The sequence below is a fragment of the Spea bombifrons genome, chromosome 13 (assembly GCF_027358695.1).
Source record: "Spea bombifrons isolate aSpeBom1 chromosome 13, aSpeBom1.2.pri, whole genome shotgun sequence".
NCBI classification, from domain to species: domain Eukaryota; kingdom Metazoa; phylum Chordata; class Amphibia; order Anura; family Pelobatidae; genus Spea; species Spea bombifrons.
Genome location: NC_071099.1, coordinates 4,963,564 through 4,990,431, shown reverse-complemented (window position 1 = coordinate 4,990,431; position 26,868 = coordinate 4,963,564). Strand labels below are relative to the sequence as shown.

General features: G+C 42.7%; 1 protein-coding gene across 2 annotated transcripts in view; it reads right to left on the bottom strand.

Annotated features, from left to right (window-relative positions):
• USH1G (USH1 protein network component sans) overlaps positions 1 to 26,868 on the bottom strand; it is a 39,440-nt gene continuing 12,572 nt past the window's right edge. The window contains exons 2-4 of one of the 2 annotated variants that reach the window (XM_053453869.1): positions 7,299 to 7,682; positions 2,385 to 3,227; positions 1 to 296 (exon numbers count right to left, since the gene is read on the bottom strand). In XM_053453869.1, the coding sequence (XP_053309844.1) occupies positions 293 to 296; positions 2,385 to 3,227; positions 7,299 to 7,682 (1,231 nt within the window). In that variant the 3' untranslated portion in view covers positions 1 to 292. Of the gene's footprint in view, positions 297 to 2,380; positions 3,228 to 7,298; positions 7,683 to 26,868 lie in introns of those variants that run through there. The other variant, XM_053453870.1, reaches the window with a different exon arrangement.

Here is a 26,868-nt window from a genome sequence, read left to right as displayed (position 1 = left end):
TTGCTTGTCTACATGCGTTTATTAGGTAGCCCAGCACTAGGAATAGGCAAGCATATATTTTGAGGAAAATAGCACATGACAGCACAGGCCTGATATCTTCCCAGTCCCACATTTCTCCATATGAACAGGAATGCAATTCTGTTTTGGCAGATTACTGGACCATGTGATATGCTAATATTTTGTGTCATGATCAATGGCACACATTTGGCATGGAAAAGACAGAGCAGTTACTAGCCCAGCGATTGGTCATTCAGTTTTCTGGCACTGTCATTGGGTTTCTTGGTTGACTTTACTATCTGTATAAAAAAAGGAATCAGATATATTAATGATGCTGAGGCACAGATTAATAAAATGTTTAAAGGAACAGTCCTTAATGGTTTTCTCAAAAAATTAAATACTTTGTAAGTACTTTTATATGCATTTTAAACCTGTCAAATAAATAAATACAATAAAATTGATTATCTTAGGGAGAAGCTGAGCTGTAGCAGAAGAGTGCTAGGAAACATGAATTCACATGTAAAGTTTTTTATATTTAATAAAAACTATGATTGAGAAAAATGCATTTCTTGTTTTTTTTTTATTTCCCAATCTGCCCCTAGGCTTGCCACTCTGCCCCCCAGATATGCCTTATACCCCCTATTTGCCACTCTGCCGACCCAAACATGCCTTATACCCCCTATTTGCCACTCTGTCTCCCTGATATGCCTTACACCCCTGTATGTACCCCCAAGAGTTACAATACATCCCCAGAATTGTGGCCAGAGAGGAGGATCAAGGTCCCCTGCAGCGCCGCGGGGATCTGGATCTTAGTCTTGTAGTCAGACCTCTAATTGAGGTATGATTATAAAATGACCTTGAATATATTTCTGACAGCATTTGCTCTGAAAATCCCCTGTCATTCGAGCGAATACGTCATATAACATGGTGGTTTGGCTAGACACATAAAGGGGCAAATGCAGTGAGGACCACACAATAATTAAATGGGAAAAAGTATCTATCATATGCATTAAAGAGAATTTGATGACTGGAGTGTCCCTTTAACCAGGGCTTGACAAATTTGTTGTGAATCTAGGCGCCAGCTAAAAAAGTTAGGAGCCAGGATTTTTTTTTAAACTAACAGTTGGTTAGGAGTGATCCGATCATCATCAGCCCACTTACTAAACTCACAGCGTTTGACCTGGAAGCACCCTGGACTTTCAGGTCAGTGCTAGTTTTTGGGGGGTTTTTTTAAATTATTTTTTTGATATATATATATTTTTTTTTAACACTTTCAATGCTGATGTTCCATTGGAGCACAGCATTGACTGATATTTAGTCCCCACAAGCTTGTGGGGACAAATGTTAACTGCAATGCCACGAATGTGTTATAGACAATTGTGGAATTGAAGGGGTTAACGCTGCACTGTCGCTCTCATGGAGCGATCAGGCAGCAGGGGGGTGTTGGGGCTGGTCTCCACACTCATGTGGAGACCAAAGAACCCTCTCCCCCTGTCACTGAAGCTGCCTCTGGCAGCTGGGAAGCAATTGCTGGTCTATAGACCAGCCATTGCAGGGGGGAGTCTCTGATGACTGCTGTAGGCTTCCATGCCTACAGGAGTCATCAAAGGGCTTGTGGGGGCTCGTTTTTGCTGTTGCTGGTCTGCCTGGACTTCCAGGCAGACCACCAGCAGCAGAGCCCCTTGAAAAACGAGAATTAACCCCTAAATGCCGCGATCGCGGCATTGAAGGGGTTAACGCTGCCCTGTCGCTCTCATGGAGCGATCAGGCAGCAGGGGGGTGTTGTGTCAGGTCCCCACACTTGTGTGGGGACCCAATCAACACTGAACCCCCTTTCCTGAAGCTGCCTGTGGCAGCTGAAAACGCTATTGCAGGTTTCCCTGCAATCACGGTTTCAGCCTACAGGATCACTCCGTGGGAGTGATCACAGGCTCGGGGGCGGGCTCTGAGTGGCTGTGCTGTCTGCCCAGACTCCTGGGCAGACAGCAGCAGCAGCGCCCCCGTGTGGTGACACGGGGGCATTTTTTGTGGATGTAATAGGCTGACAAACTCCTAGGCGCCAGGACAAAATTCTGAGTCGCCATGGCGACCTGGCGCCTGGGATTTGTCGAGCCCTGCCTTTAACAATATACAAGTGTCACACAAGACGGCGTACAATGTCAAAGCACATTCAACAATATTATTGACAGATACAGAAGAGATATTGCAATTGTATCCATGGCAGCATCGTAAATGTTAGGATTAAATCTTTATAATTTTGGTATGGAGAAACCATACTGAAGATGCCAGTGAAAATAGAATTTGAAGATCATGCTCTGATAATTTTAATCACTGTTGGGTTACACAAGTCCACAGTTCATGCCTTTAACTAAAGGTCAATCACTTACAGTTCTGTATCCCCCATGACCGTGAACCTCTCCAGTGCTTGCTTCCGCCTTAGAATCCCATCCAGAATCTTTTTTCTGGGGCCCAACGGGATGGAAATACTCTTAAGGTCATGGTCTGAGCATAGGGTGAGGGCTGCCAAGTCAATCTTCTCATCTTGCAGTAGGGAGAAGAGCTCAGACATCTGCAGTGAAGCCAAGAATGTTTCCAAGGGACTGGTTTCTGGCTCTTCTCCATCATCTAACCCCAACTCATCTTCCTCCCAAGGCAGTTCCTGCTCATTTCTCCCTTCCAAACTGCCAGCACTTCCAATGCTATCATCCAGACTTGAAGATCGTTTAAGACGACTTTGAAGCATTATCTCTTCATTTTCCCCTCCATGCAAACCATTGGTTTCGTCTCTCCCCATTCCAAACAGTCCGCTGCTTAGGTAGTTCCTCCGAAAAACCATAGTGCCTAAACCTGGCCTGGTGAACAAAGAATCATGTCCTGAGTCAGTGCTGACCTCAGAATGAGCAGAATCTCCATGAAGTCCAGGGTCACTAACAGCCCGAGAGAGGGAGTCTTCCTCTGGCAGAAACATATCACGCAAATGTTGGCGACTACGTTCACGAGGGCTTGCATAGGTGCCTTGTTTTACAAACATGACATCGTTTCCCAGTTGAAGGCCTGAGAGTGAGCGCACGCTCTTTCTACCATCCTCATATATTTTGAATGTTCCTTCTATCTGTTTCCTCTTCTCTAACTTCTTTTGCATCTTAGTCTTGCCTTTGGTGGTGCCCGCAGCATGAGAATATGGCATGGTGGTAAGCAATGTGGCACTGGGAAAACGCTGGCTTACAGAGCTGTTGAGGAAAAAAAATTGTAACTAACAAAGCTTTTACTTAAACTCCACCTTGTAGATAAAACAAATATAAACTTCTTACCATCATACATTAGAATGTAAAAAAACATTGACAGGGATACAATTCCATCTTCCATTCATGTTAAATGTCAGTAGTGAAAAATGATTAATGCCCACTGTTAATACCTTCCATACAGCATACTAGGGCTGCAACAACTAATCGATAAAATCGATAATAATCGATAATGAAATTCGTTGCCAACTAATTTCATTATCCATTAGTTGAATCGATTTTTATCGATTATAAAATGAGGGTTTTTTCAGAGCAAACGCTCTGAAAAATACCCCTCATTATATAATCGTTTAGTCTGACTCACAGCAGCAGCTCCTACTTACCAGTCCCTCCCTGTAATCACTGTGACAACTGGCCCCGCCCCTTCCTTCTCCCAGAAGGCCAGAACCACATGGCTGTGACACTCATCTAACTGTAAGTATAAAATTAATATTTGGGCTGCTGAAAGTTAGGGGAGGTGGGGGTTAATTTAGGGGCAGTTATGGTTAATGGGGTGTTTAGGGTTATTTTAGGGGCAGTTATGGTTAATGGGGTGTTTAGGGGCAGCTATGGTTAATGGGGTGTTTAAGGTTAATTTAGGGGCAGCTATGGTTAATGGGGTGTTTAGGGTTAATTTAGGGGCAGTTATGGTTAATGGGGTGTTTAGGGTTAATATAGGAGCAGCTGTGGTTAATGGGGTGTTTGGGGTTAATTTGAGGCAGTTGTGGTTAATGGGGTGTTTAGGGTTAATTTAGGGGCTGTTGTGGTTGATGGGGGTCTTTAGGGTTAAATTAGGGGATGCTGTGATTAATGGGATGTTTAGGGTTAATTTAGGGTAGTTGTGTTTGATGGGGTATTTAGAGTTAATTTAGGGATAGTTATGGTTAATGGGGTGTTTATGGTTAATTTAATGATGAGGACTGAGGGTTAATTTAATAAAGTTAACTTAAGGCGCAGTTAGAGGTAAAGGGGGGCAGACTAAGGGGAATCTAAATTCCGGGGGTTAGTGAAGATTAACCCAGTACTTATTTATAAAAGTATGGTGTCGGTGTGCTGTGAACAGGTCTGTGACTCTATGAGGGGACTATGAGATATCTGGGGGGGTATAAGGCATATCTGGGGAGGATGGAGTGACATATCTGGGGGTATAAGGCATATACGGTATATAAGGCATATGTGGGGAGGCCAGCGTGGCATGTCTGGGAGGCAGTGTGGCATGTCTGGGGAGGATGGAGTGGTGTATCAGGGGGTATAAGCCATATCAGGCACAGTGGCATAAGTGGGGGTAGAGTGGAGTGGCATATGTGGGAGGCAGCGTGGCATATGTGGGAGTAGGGCTGCAACTAACGATTATTTTAATAATCGATTAGTTGGCCGATTATTTTGTCGATTAATCGGATAAAAAAATACATTATTTTAAATTGAAGAAAAATTGCAATAAAAAACGTACAATTTACACTTTCATCTCTTTATTGCAATGGCCTCTCTCTATTCACCTTCTTATTTTACTGACATAATAATAAAAGCTACAAGAACCCAAACACAGTGCTTCTCAAACTAGGTTTTAATACAAAGTTATTAGTAAATATTAATTCATATGTTAACTATTTTTCATATTTAATAAAAACTGAGAAAAAAGCCTTGTTTAAATTTTTTAATTTACCAAACTGCCCCCAGTTATGCACATCTGACCCCCAGCTTGCCACTCTGCCCCCATATATGCCTTATACCTCTTATATGCCAGATTCCACTGTGCCCCCGATATGCCACTGTGCCCCTGATATGCCTTATACTCCTTATATGCCAGTGATATGCAACTGAGCCCCCTGATATACCTTTTACCCCCAGATTTGTTTTATGCCCCCCTGATATGCCTAATATCGATGTCTTATACCCCCTATATGCCACTGAGCCCCCTGATACACCTTTTACCCCCAGATATGTTTATGCCCCCCTGATATGTCTAATATCCATATGCCTTATAACCCCTATATGCCCTAAAAATTCATAATACCCCCCATACACCACTATAACTCACCCATACACCACTCTGCCTCCTCCCATACACCACTCTGGCTCCTCCCCCTCCCAAACACCCCTCCCATACACCACTCTGGCTCCTCCCCCCTCTCATACTCCACTATGCCTCCTCCCCCTCCCATACACCACTTTGGCTCCTCCCCTCCCATACATCACTTTGCCTCCTCCCCCTCCCATATACCACTCTGCCTCCTCCCCTCCCATACATCACTTTGGCTCCTCCCCCCCATACTCCACTCTGCCTCCTCCCATACACCACTCTGGTTCCTCCCCCTCCCATACTCCACTCTGCCTCCTCCCATACATCACGTTGGCTCCTCCCCCTCCCATACATCACTTTGCCTCCTCCCCCCTCCCATACTCCACTCTGCCTCCTGTGAACCTCCGTTTCTGACAAGACACCAGGGAGCCGGGTAGAGAGGCAGAGTGGCGTATGAGAGGGGGAGGAGCCAGAGTGGTGTATTGGAGGGTGGCTCCCATACACCCCTCTGACTCCTCCCCCCTCCCATACACCGCTCTGCCTCTCTACCCGGCTCCGTTACTGAAGGCACTTTCATTGCAGCTTCATAGAAGCCACAGTGTAAGTGAAGGGCAGTAACGGAGTCTGTCTGTGCGATGCAGACCCTCACCGGCTATCAGAGAGGATGATTCTCTGTCAGCCGGTGGGGGTCTGTATCGCACAGACAGACTCCGTTACTCACCTTCACTTACACTGAGGCTTCTATGAAGCTGCAGGGAAAGTGCCTTCAGTAACGGAGCCGGGTAAAGAGGCAGAGTGATGTATGGGAGGGGGGAGGAGGCAGATGGGAGGGGGAGAGAGACGGAAGTGAGAGACCAGCCGACAGTGAGGGGAATCCAGGTCTCCTGCAGCGTTGCGGGGGATCTGGATTCCGGTGTTATAATCCGATCTCTGTTTGAGGTCGGATTATATAAGGAGAGGAGTTTTTCAGAGCATTTGCTCTGAAAAAAACCTCTTTTTATAAATCGATAAAAATCGATCCGATTAATCGATGATGAAATTCGTTGACAACGATTTTCATTATCGATTATTATCGATTTTATCGATTAGTTGTTTCAGCCCTAAAAATGATTGAAGAGGTGAAAATCATCAATATGGAAGGATACATACACAAATTTTTGCTTAGTCTACATTTTAACATACAACTACCAGGGATTTAGGTAAACTCTTATATACCAATAGGATTCTTTTCTCACCACTTTTTTTTACCACATTCATTATAAAAGTATTTTAGTAGCTATTGTGTTAATTCATAAAAATACACAGGAATGGTCCTGAACAATAACAATAAAAGCTGGAAGACATTAAAAACAAATGACCACCATCCTAGGTAGACATGAAACCTGAACACACTGAATTCTCAATGAGGAAATCAGCATCTGTAAAGAAACAGTGGCAATAAATGGCAGTAATTCACAACTGCCTCGGATCCATGATTATTAGCTGAATTCTACTGTATTCACTCACCTGCACATAGAGGTAACATGTGCTTACTAGAGACTGTGAGACAGACACAACCTGTGACATGATACACTCCCTGCAAAACGTCCAGATAGAGAGCGTACTTAATTATTATAATTAATGTTAAACCTGTTTTACTCCCCCGGGAGTTTATCTGCCTCCAATCTAACCCTGACAAACAGGGGTGTGCCAGTTCACTGAAAAATAACAAAAAGGCCCAGTGGAAATTATCGCCTGGATATATTTAAAATGGTTAATGGTTTGCTTATTAAAAGATGTAGATGTACACTGGATGTAATATAAATAGGTTTGTTTTACTTTAATGAGTAGCCTTCCATCAAAAGAGGCTGAGCCTATTACAGTGCAGGAATTTAAACATGCATTAGGTTATCCTGAATCTAAGATAATTTACATGAGAAAAACGAGCCAACTAGTTGATTCTTATCTGCTGTCAAATTCTATATTAATATGTAACAATGTCAATTGTATAATACGTTTACCTGGAATAGCTGGAAAAGCTCATGGTGTCCGAATGGTCAGTCAACTCTTTGCGGTAACGTCTTTCCATGCGCTCATGATGTTTGCGCTGCAGCTTTGCACAGTTTCTTATCCTCCTCTCAGCCTCACGGAATGCTCGATCTTTCAACTTGCTAACTAGTTTAGGATTCAAACTAGTCTGTTTAGCCGCAATAGAATCCAGGTAACGCACACATTCCATGTGGCCCTTGGTGGCTGCCATATCCAGTGGCGTGTGATAATCATTATCCAGACACCAAATGTTGGCTCCAAACGATACTAGAAAGGACAGGCAGTTTAAGTGCCCATTGGCTGCAGAGAGATGCAGAGGTGTATTCCCCCAGATGTCACATTTATCAGGATCACCCCTACAAAAATAATGAAAAATTTCTGATGAGAGGTGCAATAAAAAGTATAGCATGTCTATAGAAATTATCTAGGATCTCTGATAACATCAACTGTTTTTCTATGGCAGAGAGTAAACAGAACTGATGAACCAAATTTAGTGCTGTGGACCACCTTAAAATATATATACTTTATTTTGCCCTACTTCATGCTTGCTTACTATTGTGCTGAAAATGTAACAAATGAAATATTGTTTTTCATAATGTATTAAGTTACCAGGGACTCCCTACCATATATGATGCTGCTTTGAGCACTGAGCTGGTAGGGGGTGCTGCCATGAGGTTCTTTCAGGTGTTCGAAAGCAAATTAATGGGGAGGGGGGTGTTAGAGTTTGCCCTGCTGGCAATAACATTGTGACTTAATTAAGGATTTTATTACCGACAGGAGGCTTCATATTATGCATTAAATTCCTTCTTTACTACTTCAGCAGCAAAATAGTTAAATACAAAGTTTGGTGGAACAAACAAAAACATCCAAACTTGAAAGACACAATAGAACACTGAGTAGCCAATCAGCATGCAGTAGAGGATAAGTAGGTGTAGATCCCCAACCAAACTCTTTCTTGCTGCTCAGCTGCACAGATAAGTACCAACTGTTTTTTGCTCTCTGAATTGTATTTTTTTACCTCAGTTATGTGGTTTAAATTGCTTTCATTTATTTTCTAATATTTGTCACTACCCCATTTCTCCAATTCCTCTGGAAGAATATGAAATGGCAATTTACATGCTTGCCATTTGGGTTGTCTTCTGCACCATGGTGCTTTACCAAATTACTCAAACCCGTAGTATCACTACTACGCAGCAGGGGTGTCAGACTCATTATATATCTAGACAACATCCTTATAATGTCTCAAGACCTAGAGACCATCTCTCTTCACAAATCTTGGACAGTTTCCCTTCTCTCAAACTTAGGTTTTATCATCAACAGGGAGAAATCCATTCTGTCTCCAACCCAGGAAATAGAATTTCTGGGATTCCTAGTCAATTCACAGTCCGCTACACTGAGTCTTCCTCCAAGGAAACTCAAAACCATAAGGAAAGAGATTTCCTCTATTCTGAACAAACGCCTGATCTCTATCAGATCCCTAGCTCGAGTAGTAGGCCTTTTGTCAGCCTCTATCCAAGCCATTTTCCCTGCTCCCCTCCATTATCGAGCACTTCAACGTTTGAAGGCTCAACATCTCCGCAATGGTCTGGGATATTCAGACGAGATTTCCCTAACCCCAGACACTGAAGAAGAACTACGGTGGTGGCTTCTCCACCTTCGCAGATGGAATGGAAGAGCAATCTTCAGCTCATTCCCAGACATAGTCATAGAGTCCGATGCCAGTCGTTTGGGTTGGGGAGCTCGTTGCGGCTCAATCTCCACCGGAGGGAAGTGGTCCATAACAGAACTCAATCTTCACAACAACTGTTTGGAATTACTGGCAGGGTTTTTCGCAATAAGGAGTTTAGCGAAGGACAAAACTCATTGTTGCGTTCTCCTCAAGATGGACAATATACCCGCGGTTCAGTATGTGAACCGTCTGGGGGGACCAAGTCCAAACTCCTAGCAGATATTACCAAGACCTTATGGCACTTCTGTCTAGAGCGAGACATCTTTCTCAGAGCAGAATATCTGCCAGGGCTATCCAACACCATAGCGGATTGGAACTCACGTTTTCTCACAGATTCCAGCGACTGGAAACTGAATCCCTCAGTTTTTCTGACCCTTTCAACCCTTTGGGGCCCATTTGCCATAGATCTGTTTTCCTCGAGACTGAACACTCAACTTTCCCGATTCTTCAGCTGGCGACCAGACCCGGAAGCCGAAGGCCAGGATGCTTTCCTTCAGGACTGGTCAGAAGGGATCAACTATGCCTTTCCCCCCTTCTCCATGATCTCCAGGGTTCTCCTCCTTACATGCTCCCAGAGAGCAGTCCTGGCCCTAGTTGTTCCATGGTGGCAAACACAACCATGGTTTTCTATTGAGTATCCTAATAGATTTCCCGAGTACCCTTCCTTTCCATCAGGACATCCTCCTCGACCCAGCAGGGAACTTCCACCCTCTGGTCCTCTCCCACCAGTTACCCCTTGTGGCCTGCCTAGTATCAGGGCAGCACAACTTGATCCGGAAATTTCAGACTCGGCTAGATGTATCCTTTCCGAAACCTGGGCTCCGGGTACCAGAACTAATTACGGATCTGCCTGGAAGCTTTGGTGCATGGAAAGGGAGGTGGATCCCGTACATTCCAATGTAACCAAGATTCTAAATTTCCTTTCATCCCAGTTTGACTCTGGTAAAGCTTATCGTACCATCAATGTGTACAGATTGGCTATTTCCTCCAATCACGCTCTCATCAATGGATTTCCTTCAAGTAAGCATCCTTTAGTATGCAAGCTCATGAGGGGTATCCGTTTCAAACGCCCCCCTCTTCCTAAATACCATCATACATGGGATGTGTCTATTGTATTGAACTTATTGAATTCCTGGGACAATTATGACCAGTGTTCCCTCTAAGCTGTGCGCTTGTGCGCGCGCGCATAACTTTTCGAGGGAGCGCACACGATCTAACATCGTGCGCACAGTACCAAACGGGGAGCTGGGGGGGGCAGCAGTCCGTCCAGGGTGACGCTGGCACTCCTCCAGAGACGGACATTAATGTCTGCCCCTGGAGGAGCAAGCTCGGTTGGGGAGATCAAAAATCTCACCCCAACCGGCTTAAAATCAATCAAGGGAGCGGGAACTGATGCTGTGCGTCGGGATTTGATGTCAGATCCCGGCACACAGCACTGAAGCCACACCCACCTTCTTTACTGCACCGGAAGGACAGAAGAAGAAGAAGAAGAGTCAAGAGGAAGAACGAAGAGGAGGAGGAAAAGTAACTAACAGAGGAAAGGTAGGCAAACATTATGTATATGTATATATATGTATATGTATTTATATATATGTATGTATATATGTGTATGTGTATATGTTTTAAAAGTTTAGGAGGAGATCAACGATCACCTCCTAAACTTCACGAGGCATTCAGCGACATCGAACACTCACTGTCATGATTAACTCATATGATGTAATGGATGCATGGAAGGGTAATCCAGCAGAGGTGGTTTATTCCTTTGTGTTAGCATTAATTGGGTTAATCTGATGTTGATTTAAATGTGTTTCTTTGTGCATGCCCTCTGTATCTGTTTTGGCAAGAGGTGTCACCTTCCCAGAGGACCCCAGTGGTGAGACATGGCCCAACTGATAAGGATCCTTAGTTACAGGAATTCCATTTCTAGCTTAAGCGGAAGGGTTTCCATCACCTTTACCCCACCATAACGTATTGTCAGATCAAAGATGGGAACCAATTCTTCGGAAAGGTGTCATATAATTGGTCATGTGATCAAAGGGGTGTTTTCTTGCAAAAGAGTCTGATTTAGAGGCAATGCAGCGACCTCAAAGCAGAACTCCACAATTGACTCTCAAGGAACCATCTGGATTTAAGGAGTTTCCACAGGCTTGCTTATTGATGAACTCGTGAGTGAGGATCCTGTGTCTCATTGCTTTTAAGAACTGCTTGCCTGTTTTTTTTCTTTTGTATGTCTTGTTTTTTGTAATTGTGGCACTGTGTAACATTTGTCTTTTTGTTATTAAAATATTCATAATCCAAGTCTGTCTTTGAGCTCTACTATTGATATCCACAAACCCTAAAAGAGGATAACACGTTACCGAATTGTTATTACCTAATTTCTAGAGGATGTATATATATATATGTTGTTTGCCCAGGGTGGGTTGAAACAAAAACAATTACTATCACAAACTGTGGCAAAGGCTGGTGGTAGAATCTCATGCATGGAAAGGGTTAAAATACTACCATTTGAAATACCCTGGGGTGTTTAGTTTTCAAAAATATATGGTTTGATGGGGTAAATTGAATTAGCTGGCTTCAAAGTTGGCCCTATTAGGACATGGGGGCAGTAGGACCAGATGTAAAAGTTCCAAGTTAAAAAATGTGCACTTCCTAAATGTGGCGTTTTACCAAACAACCAGACAAACCCACCACTGTACTCGGGAGATGTTGCTGAACACATATTGGGGTCTTGTTTGAAAGTGACAATTTTCATGATACAAAAACACAAAAATACCAGCATTTGAAATACCTTGAGGTGTCTAGTTTTCAAAAAAATATGGTTTGATTGGGTAAATTGCATTGGCCGGCTTAAAAAATACCCGAAATAGCACATGTGGCAGAAAATAAAATGGTTTTAAAATAGCAAAATGCTACTTGTACTTATTGCCCAATAACTTACAAAAAAAAAAAAAAACATTGGGTATTTCTAAACTCAGGACAAATAGTAAAATCTATTTAGCAGGTTTTGTTATGGGAAATTAGATAATATGGTATGGTATGGTAAAAATGGTAACTTGTGTGGGTACACTAAGTGAGTGAGGAGAAAATTGCAGCTAAACACGAGCACTGCAAAAGTGTTAAAACAGCCTCGGTTCCAAAGGGTATACAAAAGGTAAAACACAGCCTGGTCCTTTTGAGATGAGAGTGATTGAAGAAGGCTTTAGTCAGGTTTTGGTACCTCATTTGTATTACTACTACAAATATCTAAGTCAGTCAATTTTTTAAATTCACCTTGATTAATTGGATATATAAGTTAAAACATCTAAATAGGGGACTCAAAGTTATTAATCATTACTATAAGTTTTTCGGTTAAATTGTAAAGATTAAAAGGACCAACATAAATGTAAGAAAGAATGTGATAACAAAAATTAATAAAAACGGCCAATATTTATATAGAGGCCTGGATAACCACTAGCACTTATTTAGAATATGTATTTTCCTATACTGATCTAGCAATGCTTTATCACTTTCTTTAAAAAAAATACACTCAAGAAAAATTAGCACACACCCTAGATAATATCTTGTAAAGCAGTAGTGCTAAATGTTTACATTTCACGTAAAGGATCAGTCACACACCCTACTCTATCACCACTATGCAAACTACATAGCTACAAACATACACACTTACCTGTCTCAGACATCTGACTCCAGTCCCACTCGCACATGGCACTGCCGTGCTAGTAGTGCAGGGTTACATGATGTGTCCTCACTGAGTGCCAGCCTCCCAGAGGAGCTGCCATCCTGCAACCCTATCCTGTAGTAATGAAGCAGCAAGTAGGCAATTCCAGAGACCTTGACAATTGTCATATTCTGGCAAAGCAAAGGAAGTGGTTGGTTTTCAGATTGGAAATTTTGCACTGCTAGGTCAGTCCAGTCCTGCTAATAACTAGTGCTAAAACCTCATGCACTCTCCATCTATAAGCCTGTGGGATGAGGCAGTGTAACGGATGCTGGACCAGTAAATAGAGAGAGTTAGCCTATACTTCAAACAGCATGTGAAGGAGGTATGGTGGGGAATAAACAGAAATGCAGGATAGACATCTGGCCCTTAGACATCTGGCTCTAGTCATTCTCGCACATGGCACTGCCACACTAGTCACATGCAGGATCCCAAAGGAGCTACCAGCCTGCAATCCTATACTGCAGTAATGAAGCAGCAGGGAGGCCATTCCAGAGACCTTAAATGTCTTCATATGCCAGCAGAACCAGGGAAGTGGCTAGATTTCAGATTGGAAATTTTTCAATCAACGATCGTCTCCTAAGATTAAAAAGTGTCACTAAAATGCCTGAAAAACAGACACCCACTCCAGGGCACAATGTAACTACTTCGAAGACCACTGACATGCAAAATAAAAGTATGATTTGATGGGGTAAATCGAATTGTCCAGTTTCAAAAATAGGGCATACTTATAGAATGAACAAAATGAAAAAAAGCACACTTCCCAAATGTGGCCTTTTACCCCCAGACAACCTGACAAACCCATGCATGGGTGGTGTTACTGTACTTAGGAGATGTTGCTAAACACATATTGGGTTGCTGTTTGACAGCGATGTCAGCGATTTGGGACATCTTTGAACCCAGCCAATGAAAGTAACCCCATCAAACACATTGTACTTAAGGTGTGCATTTACAGCTCCTTGTGCATGTACACAAACAACCCAACAAACCCATAGGTGGTACCACTGTACTCAGGAGGTGTATAACAGTGCAAATGTGCTGTCCCCTCAAAATAACTCAACATACAGCCAATAATGTGTAACAAAAGTAAGTACACCCCAAAGTGGAAATGTCCAAATTGGGCCCAATTAGCCATTTTCCCTCCCCGGTGTCATGTGATTCATTAGTGTTACAAGGTCTCAGGTGTGAATGGGGAGCAGTTGTGTTAAATTTGGTATTATCCCTCTCACACTCTCTCATAATGGTCACTGGAAGTTCAACATGGCACCTCATGGCAAAGAACTCTCTGAGGATCTGAAAAAAGGAATTGTTGCTCTTAATTAACATGGCTATAAGAAGATTGCCAAGACCCTGAAACTGAGCTGCAGCACAATGGGCAAGACCAGAAGTTTCACAGTACAGGTTCCACTCAGAACAGGCCTCGCCATGGTCGACCAAAGAAGTTCAGTGCACGTGTTCAGCATCATATCTAGAGGTTGTCTTTGGAAAATAGACGTATGAGTGCTGCCAGCATTGCTGCAGAGGTTGAAGGGGTGGGGGGTCAGCCTGTCAGTGCTCAGACCATACACCGCTGCATCAAATTGGTCTGCATTTTCTAAAGATGATGCACAAGAAAGCCCGCAAACAGTTTGCTGATGACAAGCAGACTAAAGACATGGATTACTGAAACCATGTCCTGTGGTCCGATGAGACCAAGATAAACTAATTTGGTTCAGATGGTGTAAAAGTGGCGGCAACCAGGTGAGGAGTACAAAGACAAGTGTGTCTTGCCTACAGTCAAGCAAGTGGTAGGAGTGTCATGGTCTGGGCCTGCATGAGTGCTGCCGGCACTGGGGAGCTACGGTTCATTGAGGGAACCATGAATGCCAGCATTTACTGAAGCAGAGCATGATTCCCTCCCTTCAGAGACTTGGCCGGAGGGAAATATTCCAACTTGATAACGACCCCAAACACACCTCCAAGAGGGCCACTGCCTTTCTAAAGAAGCTAAGGGTAAAGGTGATGGACTGGCCAAGCATGTCTCCAGACCTAAACCCTACTGAGCATCTGTGGGGAATCCTCAAACGGAAGGTGGGGCAACGCAAGGTCTCTTACATCCACCAGCTCAGTGATGTCATCATGGAGGAGTGGAAGAGGACTCCAGTGGCAACCAGTGAAGCTCTTGTGAACTCCGTGCCCAAGAGGGTTAAGGCAGTGCTGGAAAAATAATGGTGGCCACACAAGATATTGACACTTTGGTCCAAATTTGGACATTTCCACTTAAGGGTGTACTCACTTTTGTTGCCAAGGTTTAGACATTAATGGCTGTGTGTTTAGTTATATTGAGGGGACAGCAAATTCACACTGTTATACAGGCTGCACACTCACTACTTTACATTTCTTCAGTGTTGTCACATGAAAAGCTAAAATAAAATATTTACAAAAAGGTGAGGGGTGTACTTACTTTTGTGAGATACTGTAGGTGTAAATTGAACTGATCAGCTTCAAAGATGTCCCTAAAAGGGGGCAGTATCACCAGATTTGAAAAACAAATGGTTTTGAAATGGCAATATGCTACTTGTACTTATTGCCCTATACCTTGAAAACATTGGGTATTTCTAAACTCGGGAGAAATATTAGAATCCATTTAGTGGGCTTCTTTATTCGCTTTTGTAGATGAGTAAAATCATTTTCAAATTAAATTCAGAAAATATCCTTGTTTTCAATGTTTCACTATATTTGTTTATAGTATATTACATGATATGGTAATTGAAGAAAGCCCTTCTTATCCTGAAAAAGACCCAAATATACAATTCTGTGGTACACTTAATGAGAAAGAAGAAAATTGTAGCTAAACATGAAGGGCACCAAAAAAGGTATTTAAACCTCTCAAGGGGTTAAAATGTAAATGTTTTAGCACAACCTAGGGGTAATACAGTTGTAGAAAAAAGTGTAATTCATTTTCAAAAATGAAAAAATTGCCCTACTTGACACAAAGTAGCCTACTGAGAGGTAAACAGGGCCCAACCTAAGTGTAGCAATCTACATCAACGACTAGGGTGCATGCTAGTTTTTCCTGAGTGTAGGGCTGCAACAACTAATCAATAAAATTGATAATAATCGATAATGAAAATCATTGCCAACGAATTTCATTATCGATTAGTTGAATCGATTTTATCGAATATAAGATAAGGGGTTTTTTTAGAGCAAATGCTCAGAAAAATACCCCTCGTCTTATAGTGACTATAACATTAAGAGCCAGATCCCCCGCAGCGCTGCAGGAGACCTGTATCCTCCCCTCTTACAGCCGATGGGCGTCTGCACGATGCGCGCAGACAACCTCTGTTACTGCCAGCACTTCCACTGGTGCTTCTATGATGGATCACTCGCGTCACATAACCTTCCGGTGCTCAGTCATAGAAGCTCCAGCGAAAGTGCCAACCAGCAGCAGAGGTTGTCTACGCGCATCGCGCAGATGCTCATCGGCTGCCCCCACTAGACACCAAAGTGTCTGGACCACGGGGGGTAAGTCGGGGAGGGGGCAGAGTGACATATCTGGGGGTATAAGGCATATCAGGGGGGCAGAGTGGCATATAGGGGGTTATAAGGCATATCTGGGGCACAGTGGCATTTAGGGGTTATAAGGCATATGGGGGCACAGTGTCATATAGGGGGTTATAAGGCAAATCATTAGTTGCAGCCCTACCTGAGTGTATTTATTTTAATAAGGTAAATTCACATGTTATATTTCTTGCATTTCTTCTCAGTATATATTCTGAAGTGCTAGTGGGTATATAGACCTTATATATTGGCATCTACTATTAAGAATCAGAGACAGTGTTTTCTGGGGTAAGAAAAGAACCCTGTATTTTTTACATTTGGATCTTTACCCTTTGATCTTTACAGTTTAACAGAAATACTTATAGTAATGATTTTTTGCATTTTGGATTGATGAATCACCTATTTAGATGTTATTGAATTATATACGAAATGACCAAACGTATGTGGGCACCTGACAATCACAACTATATAAGCATTAACATGGAGTTGCTCCCTTCTTGGCAGCTTGCACTCTTTTAGGAAGGCTTTCCACAAGATTTTGGTATGTGCTTCCATTTAGCCAAAAGAGCACACGTGATGTCAGGCACTGATGTTAAATGAGGCCAGACTGACAATCTGCATTCCAATTTATTCAAAAGGTGTTCAAAGAGGCTAAGGTCAGGGCTCCGTGCAGGCCACTTAAGTTCCTCAATACCAAACTCATCAAATCATGTCTTTATGGGCTTTAGTTTGTGCACAGGATAGGGCTGAGCTTACGGTCACTGACACCTCGCTACAATTTTTTTTGGCGCTCCCAGGTAGGTGTGGCAATATTGCTAATGTCTCCCCTTAACAAACATAACCCCTCTAACCATGGCAACTAGGGCTGCAACTAACGATTATTTTAATAATCGATTAGTTGGCCGATTATTTTTTCGATTAATCGATTAATCGGATAAAAAAATACATTATTTTAAATTGAAGAAAAATTGCAATAAAAAACGTACAATTTACACTTTCATCTCTTTATTGCAATGGCCTCTCTCTCTCTATTCACCTTCTTATTTTACTGACATAATAATAAAAGCTACAAGAACCCAAACACAGTGCTTCTCAAACTAGGTTTTAATACAAAGTTATTAGTAAATATTAATTCATATGTTAACTATTTTTCATATTTAATAAAAACTGAGAAAAAAGCCTTGTTTAAATTTTTTTATTTACCAAACTGCCCCCAGTTATGCACATCTGACCCCCAGCTTGCCACTCTGCCCCCATATATGCCTTATACCTCTTATATGCCAGATTCCACTGTGCCCCCTGATATGCCTTATACTCCTTATATGCCAGTGATATGCAACTGAGCCCCCTGATATACCTTTTACCCCCAGATTTGTTTTATGCCCCCCTGATATGCCTAATATCGATGTCTTATACCCCCTATATGCCACTGAGCCCCCTGATATACCTTTTACCCCCAGATATGTTTATGCCCCCTGATATGCCTAATATCCATATGCCTTATACCCCCTATATGCCCTAAAAATTCATAATACCCCCCATACACCACTATAACTCACCCATACACCACTCTGGCTCCTCCCCCTCCCATACACCACTCTGACTCCTCCCCTCCCATACACCACTCTGGCTCCTCCCCCTCCCATACGCCACTCTGGCTCCTCCCCCGCCCATACACCACTCTGGCTCCTCCCCTCCCATACATCACTTTGCCTCCTCCCCCTCCCATATACCACTCTGCCTCCTCCCCCCCATACATCACTCTGGCTCCTCCCATACTCCACTCTGCCTCCTCCCATACATCACATTGGCTCCTCCCCCTCCCATACATCACTTTGCCTCCTCCCCCCTCCCATACTCCACTCTGCCTCCTGTGAACCTCCGTTTCTGACAAGACACCAGGGAGCCGGGTAGAGAGGCAGAGTGGCGTATGAGAGGGGGAGGAGCCAGAGTGGTGTATTGGAGGGTGGCTCCCATACACCCCTCTGACTCCTCCCCCCTCCCATACACCGCTCTGCCTCTCTACCCGGCTCCGTTACTGAAGGCACTTTCATTGCAGCTTCATAGAAGCCTCAGTGTAAGTGAAGGGCAGTAACGGAGTCTGTCTGTGCGATGCAGACCCTCACCGGCCATCAGAGAGGATGATTCTCTGTTAGCCGGTGGGGGTCTGCATCGCACAGACAGACTCCGTCACTCACCTTCACTTACACTGAGGCTTCTATGAAGCTGCAGGGAAAGTGTCTTCAGTAACGGTGCCGGGTAGAGAGGCAGAGTGACGTATGGGAGGGGGGAGGAGTCAGAGGGGTCTATGGGAGGGGGGAGAGAGACGGAAGTGAGAGACCGGCCGACAGTGAGGGGAATCCAGGTCCCCTGCAGCGTTGCGGGGGATCTGGATTCCGGTGTTATAATCCAATCTCTGTTTGAGGTCGGATTATATAAGGAGAGGGGTTTTTCAGAGCATTTGCTCTGAAAAAAACCTCTTTTTATAATCGATAAAAATCGATCCGATTAATCGATGATGAAATTCGTTGACAACGATTTTCATAATCGATTATTATCGATTTTATCGATTAGTTGTTTCAGCCCTAATGGCAACCACTCCACCTTTTTTGCCCCCCCCCCGGCTTCCCAAAGTGCCAGCTTTGCCCCCAAACAGTTCACCAGTCCCATCTTTATCCACAGCCTCCAAACAGGTGATCAGTGATGCCCCCAATAAGCATTACTCTAACTGCATTAGTGACATCTGGGGTTCTGACTTTAAAGAAGCTGCTGAACAAGAGGAGCAAAGCTGTAGCTAGCTCCTTTTGCATCAGAGGCAAGAACAGAAAATTGTGCCCCCTACTGTATCTATACAGAGGTAATTTTAAGGAAAGTAGACTGATAAATAACAAAGAAATTCATGATATTAGTTAAAAAAAAATTATAGTAACGCAAATTTCCTCAAACCCAGTGATGTATTCAGATTTTGACACTGAGGGTGGTACAACATAACTCCCATAAATATATACTGAGCCTGACGTTGGTACAGTATAACTCCCAACTAATATACAGTATATCTTGAGTCTGACAGTGATATGCCACATCTTCCATCACCACAACCAAAACAGCATACCGTATTGGCCTGAATATAGGCCACCCCCCCACTTTAGGTCTTTTAAGTATCACCCGACACCCGGGACCTGGATTCGCGTAGACAACCTCTGCTACCGGCACTTCCACGGGGCCCCACTACACACCAGGGAGTCTGGGGGTGCATTGGTAAGTCGGGGGTGTCACTTCTAGGAAGCAGAGTGGCATATCAGGGGGCAGAGTGGTACTTCTAGGGGGCATAACGCATATCTGGGGGTCAGTGTGGCATATCTGGGGGACAGAGTGGCATATCAGGGGTTATAAAGCATATCCGGGGCACAGAGTGACATATCAGGGAGCAGAGGGGCATATCTATAAGTAAGGTGCATTATTAATTTAGGGGGAGGACCTTAAAATGGCTATTGGTATTCTGTTTGTATATAACATATGCTGACTAACTGTATAATAGATACCAAAAATGTTAAAATACATGCATGCCTGTTCATTAGATAAAATGTGTATTTCTTCTCTAAAGATATTTTTTTTCTTTAAAATAGCACCAGACTTTAAGGGTGAGGCCTATATTCGAGCCAATACGGTAACTCCTATCATTACATAGGGATCCAGACACTGAAGATGGTACAGTGTATCTCTTATTATAGCAAGACAGACGCATACGGTGGTACGGCATATCTCCCATCAGTATATACTCTGCCAGACATTGACGTTAGTACAACATAACTCTCAACATCACATCAGTATATTAGTATCACTTTTTAATTTTATGTGCTGGTCTATTGGTGAAAGCATTCCTAATTTTTACACCAAGTAGTTGTAGCCGATTTAAATATATAAAAGGACCAACTACACCATGAACGTAGAACAAACTAAGGTTGGCCCATCCAAATGCACAATTAAGAATATGAACATTGCTTAACCACAGATTAACAAATTCAATTTTATGGTATAAACTAGGGCTGCAACTAACGATTATTTTAATAATCGATTAGTTGGACGATTATTTTTTTCGATATCGGATAAATTATTTAAAAATATTTCAAATAATGTAACAAAAAACTTACAATTTACACTTTCATCTCTTTATCTTATTTTACTGACATAATAATAAAAGCTACAAGAACCCAAACACAGTGTTTCTCAAACTAGGTTTTAATACTTAACAAAGTTATTAGTAAATATTAATTCATACGTGAACTATTTTTTCATATTTAATAAAAACTATGAGAAAAAAGCCTCTTGTTTTCTTTTATTTGCCAAACTGCCCCCCAGTTATGCACATCTGACCCCCAGCTTGCCACTCTGCCCCCAGATATGCCTTATACCTCCTATATGCCAGAGATTCCACTGTGCCCCCGATATGCCACTGTGCCCCTGATATGCCTTATATCCCCCGATATGCCTTATACTCCTTATATGCCAGTGATATGCAACTGAGCCCCCTGATATACCTTATACCCCCCTGATATGCTTAATATCGATATGCCTTATACCCCCTATATGCCACTGTGCCCCCATTTATGCCTTATACCTCCTGATATGCCACTCATTCATTATACCCCCCATACACCATATCTGCCTCCCCCAGATATGCCACTGTGCCTCCCTGAAATTCATTACACCCCATACACCACTCTGCCACCCTGAAATTCATTATACCCCCATACACCACTATAACTCCCCCATAAACCACTCTGCCTCCTCTCCCCTCCCATACACCACTCTGCCTCCTCCCCCCTCCCATACACCACTCTGCTTCTCTCCCTGACTCCTTGGTGTCTTGTGAGGGTGAACCTCCATTGCTGGCTGGCACTTTCACTGGAGCTTCATAGAAGCCCCCATGGAAGTGAAGGGGAGTAGCAGAGGTTGTCTGTGCGCATCAGCTGACAGAGAGGATGATCCTCTGCAGGAGACCTGGATTCTCCTCTCTGTCAGCCGGTGGGGCTTCTACGATAGACTTACGATGAAGGTCAGGGCATGCTGGTGCTGCATAGTAGAAGCCCCAGCGGAAGTGGAGGGGAGAGGCGGAGGTTGTCTGTGCGCATCGCTGACAGAGAGGGGAATCCAGGTCTCCTGCAGCGCTGCGGGGCATCTGGATTCTAGTGTTATAATCCGATCTCTGTTCGAGGTTGAATTATAGAAGGAGAGGAGTTTTTCAGAGCATTTGCTCTGAAAATAACCTCTTTTATAATCGATAAAAATCGATTTGACAAATCGATAATGAAAATCATTGACGATTGTTAAAAATACACATTAAAAAACATACACATAACGACACTGTAACATACAAACTTACCATTTGTGTTATGACCACAGCACATATGTAAATTGTAACACAACTTCATAAATATTTGACAGCATTAAATTTATGAAGTTCACAAGGGGGTTAGTGGCTGCGCTCTCACGGATGTGTATGAAATATATAAAAGAAAGAAAAACACAATAGTGCAATATGTCTCAAAGCTTATTTTTGTTTGAAATGAAGGCCACAAAGGGCTACTCACATTTGGTAGGGGCTTCTTCAGTTAGCCCCAAAGTATACGCTTGGGCGATATAATCCTCGCCTTAAAGATTTCTTTGGCAGCACTATGTAATATGGGCTTCTTCAGTTAGCCCCAAGATGTGCATTTAGGTGGTATAATCCTTGCCTTGGAATTTCTTTAGCCTCAGCCTTTGAAGCAGTCTGGAGTGTCCACAGTTCCTTTTTGGTGAGCAGTGATAGAGTTGCTCACTCCTCAGCGCATAGGTGGTAAAATCCCCACCAAGGATATAGTTGTGGCTGACAAGATATTTTGTCTTATAAATTAAAAAAGGTCCAGGAGCAAGATAAAAAAGTTTTTAAAAAAACTTATTTATTTTAAACTTTTGGTAATAAAAAACAATAAAAACCAACAAAGGGTTAATATAAAATAATACACAAACGCGTTTCACCTAGCACAGGCTTCCTCAGAGCGTCTATACACTCTGAGGAAGCCTGTGCTAGGTGAAACGCGTTTGTGTATTATTTTATATTAACCCTTTGTTGGTTTTTATTGTTTTTTATTACCAAAAGTTTAAAATAAATAAGTTTTTTTAAAAACTTTTTTATCTTGCTCCTGGACCTTTTTTAATTTATAAGACAAAATATCTTGTCAGCCACAACTATATCCTTGGTGGGGATTTTACCACCTATGCGCTGAGGAGTGAGCAACTCTATCACTGCTCACCAAAAAGGAACTGTGGACACTCCAGACTGCTTCAAAGGCTGAGGCTAAAGAAATTCCAAGGCAAGGATTATACCACCTAAATGCACATCTTGGGGCTAACTGAAGAAGCCCATATTACATAGTGCTGCCAAAGAAATCTTTAAGGCGAGGATTATATCGCCCAAGCGTATACTTTGGGGCTAACTGAAGAAGCCCCTACCAAATGTGAGTAGCCCTTTGTGGCCTTCATTTCAAACAAAAATAAGCTTTGAGACATATTGCACTATTGTGTTTTTCTTTCTTTTATATATTTCATACACATCCGTGAGAGCGCAGCCACTAACCCCCTTGTGAACTACTCTACCTGTCTAAGCCAAGAAGAGGAAACCTTGGCAAGTGGTTCTGCTGCTACATCATCATCTATAATAACTTTGTTTAAAAAGGACTTTTTTTTTTTTTTTTTTTTTTTTTCTTTTCTCTCGTTTTTTGTTGTTGTTGCTTTTAGCGCTTTTATCCTACCCCTTTTAAGTTTACTATTAAATTTATGAAGTCTTTCCAAACTTGAGACAAACTTGAAACATTTTTTGATGTAGGGCTGCAACTAACGATTATTTTCATAATCGATTATTTGGCTGATAATTTTTTCAATTAATCGGATAAAAAATGTAAATCTTTCATTTATTTAAAATAATTTAATGAGCAAACTGGATGTTAAAAACAAACAGCAGAATAAAAAAACTTTTAGAAAAATGCATTTGTAGTTTTTATTTCCCAACCTGCCCCCCTGTATGCCTTATACCCCCAGATATGCCACTCCGGCCTCCCCAGATATGCGTTATATCCCCTATATGTCTTATACTACCCTGATATGCCTTATACCCCGATATGCCCCCCCTAAATATGCCTTATACCCTTATATGCCACTGTGACCCCCTGATATGCCATATAACCCCCTGATATGCCACTCTGCCCCCCCAGATATGCCTAATAACCCTTGATATGCCACTCTGCCCACCCCCAAATATGCCTTATACCGCCTATATGCCACTGTGCCCCCTGATATGCCTTTTAACCCCCAATATGCCACCCTGCCCCTCAGATATGCCTTATACCTTCCAATATGCCACTCGCCCCCCAAAATATGCCTTATATCCCCATTATGCCTCTGTGCCCCCTGACCCTGGGCTTAGGAACCCCTAAAAATCTGTGAGGGACACCATTTTCCCCCATCAGATCCCCACTTTCTCCCCATCTCTCACACTATCTACCCCCTCCACCCCTTCTCACACTATCTAAGCCCTCTCACACTAAGCCCTCTCCTCCTTCTCAGACTATCTCCCCTTTTCTTACTATCTACCCCTTCTCACACTTTCTTACTATCTACCCCCTTCTCACACTATCTACCCTCTCCATACCCTCCCTTCTCACTAGCTATCCTCTCCCTACCCTCCCTTCTCACTAGTTACCCTCTCCCTACCCTCCCTTCTCACTAGTTACCCCTCCTTACTGCCCCCTTCTCACTAGCTACCCTCTCCCTACCGCCCTTTGTAGTTCACTTACCCTGCAGTCCTGTGGTGGGAGCGCGAGGCCTGTGCCTCGCTGCTCTGCCGCGATACGCGCAGCTTCACTGCTGTGCGCCGGCATATGATGTCATATGCCTCACGCTCCCACCACTGCAGTCGGTGCAGCGCTGAGGCAGGCAGCAGCAATGACAGATGAGACAGAACCGGTTGCTGAAAACGACCACTCGGCACCCCTCTCCTCCTGCAGCGTTTCTATTGGTGGGGTTCCTAAGGCCCTGGGGGGGATTTCTTCATTATCGCATGAGTTACGTCCCCCCGGTTCCTACGTCCATGCCCCTGATATGCCTTAAAACCCCTGATATGCCACTCTGCACCCCCAAGACTTACCCCCCTGACTTACATCCCCATGCTCCAGACTCCTTGGTGCCTATTAGGGGCAGCCAGTGAACATCTGCGCGATCCGCACAAACCTCTGCTGCTGGCCGGCACTTTCGCTGGAGCTTCTATGACTGAGCACCGGAAGGTCAGGTGACGCCGGTCCTCCATCATAGAAGCCCCAGCGGAGGTGCCGGCAGTAGCGGAGGTTGTCTGCGTGCATTGCACAGACATCCACCAGCTGCCAGAGAGATCCAGATATATATTTATATATATATATATATATATATATATATATATATATATATATGTGTGTGTAAGGGCAGTGTATGTATATATATATATATGTCTGTATAACAGCCAGCCAATCACCGGTAAGGTACATCGCTTGCCGTGATTGGCTGGTTGTTGTATGCTGGGTACAGGGGTAGTCTTATACGGCGAGTATAGCCCAAACTCTATATTTGAACTGGAAAAGTTGGGGGTCGTCTTATACGCCCAGTCGTCTCATACGCCGGAATATACGGTAATCGATAATGAAATTCGTTCGCAATTTTTATTATCCATTATTATCAATGTTATCAATTCGTTGTTGCAGCCCTAGTTTGATGGCAGATAACTGGTTGGACCTTCTAGTTTGTCCACTTTCTAATCGTAATAAATATAATATTACTTATTTGCACTAACCATGTATCAAATTATAAGAAATTATAAACAAATACTTTACATACTATAACAAATGTGTATAGTATGAAAACATTCTGCATGGTACGATATATACAATATACCTGTAACACATGTTATACACATATTTCTAGAGCTTGTATATGCTGGTTTACACCTCTCCATACTACAAATGACTCTCCACAGTTGAAGCAAGTACTATAACTGTTTCATGCATATGCATAATTCATGTTGATGGGTTAGTAAGAGAGAGAATTGTAATTGAACACATGAGTGAACTGTGACTCATGAACATGTGTCAGAGCTCTCAATATCATGACCTGTATACACTCAATTATATTCGCAACTTATACTTCGGACAAATTTGTTATTGACCCATTCGTTTTCGGGTAACAAATAACGTTCCCTGCCCATTTGGTTCTGAGGAAAATCGGAATCATTTTAAATTTGGGAACAAAATGTGTTGCCCGGTACCCACATTCACTGTAACTCATTTTTCGTCACACTTTATCTCTCACACTCTTTAAATGTTTTTCTCTGCCAACCACTTCCACCTTTGCTTAGTTTGTGTAAACTACATACATTTAAAGTTCCCACAGCTGCCTAAATTCTCCCAAATGCATTTGCTCCTTTCCCCACCCCCAATGAAATGCCTGAACACATCACAATGCAAGTGATTTATTCAGTAACATAGTAACATAGTAATTTAGGTTGAAAAAAGACTTAACTACATCAAGTTGACCTATTCTACCTATCCTCCCTGCTTTTGATCCACAAAGAAGACAGAAAATCCCAATAATTTTTTTAATCCTTCTTGACTCCACCAAAGGGCAATCAGATTTCTCCTTGGATCAAGAAGCTCTAAAATATTAATGTTATATTCTATAATTTAGAGCCCTGTATGTTCTACTTTTTTAAAAAAAAATATCCAGACTCTTTTTGAAGGCATCAATTGAATTGGATAGCACCACCTCTCTTGGCAGCGAATTCCATACCTTTATTGTTAAGAATCCCTTCCTTTATTGTCTATGAAATCTTTATTCTTCCAGTCTGAGAGCTTGACTTCTTGTTCTTTGTACATATCTGTTAATGAATAAGTCATTGGAAATGGCTTTATATTGGCCCTGCACATATTTATACACAGTTATTATATCCCCTCTAGGTGTCATTTTTGTAATGTACTGTGTATGGATGTAACTTCATAACTATGATCTTCCAGTCCCCTTGTTAATTTTGTGGCCCACCTTTTCTAGTTCCATAATGTCCCTTTTAAGGACCAGAGCCCAGAACTTATAAAGAGGCAAAATTATATCCCATGAGTCAGTACCCCACTTTATCCATGCCAGCATCATATTGGCCTTTGCAGCTGCTAACTGGTGTTGCCCACTTTTGCTAATTGTCGTTTGACAAGACCTGTCTTTCAGAAAACCATGTTGACCTCTACTAATTATATTCTGATTCAAGATGTATTCTTGAATGTATGCCTGTAGCAATCCTTCAAATAATTTTCCTACTACAGATGTCAAGCTCACTGGCCTGTAGTTGCCTGGCTGAGATTTTCTTCCCTTTTAAAATATGGACACCACATTTGCCTTACGCTAGTCTATTGACATTATATCCGAACTAAAAAAATATTGGTCTATTGACATTAAAATCCGAAATATCAAAAATATTGGTCTGGTCAGAATTAGGCTTTACTCC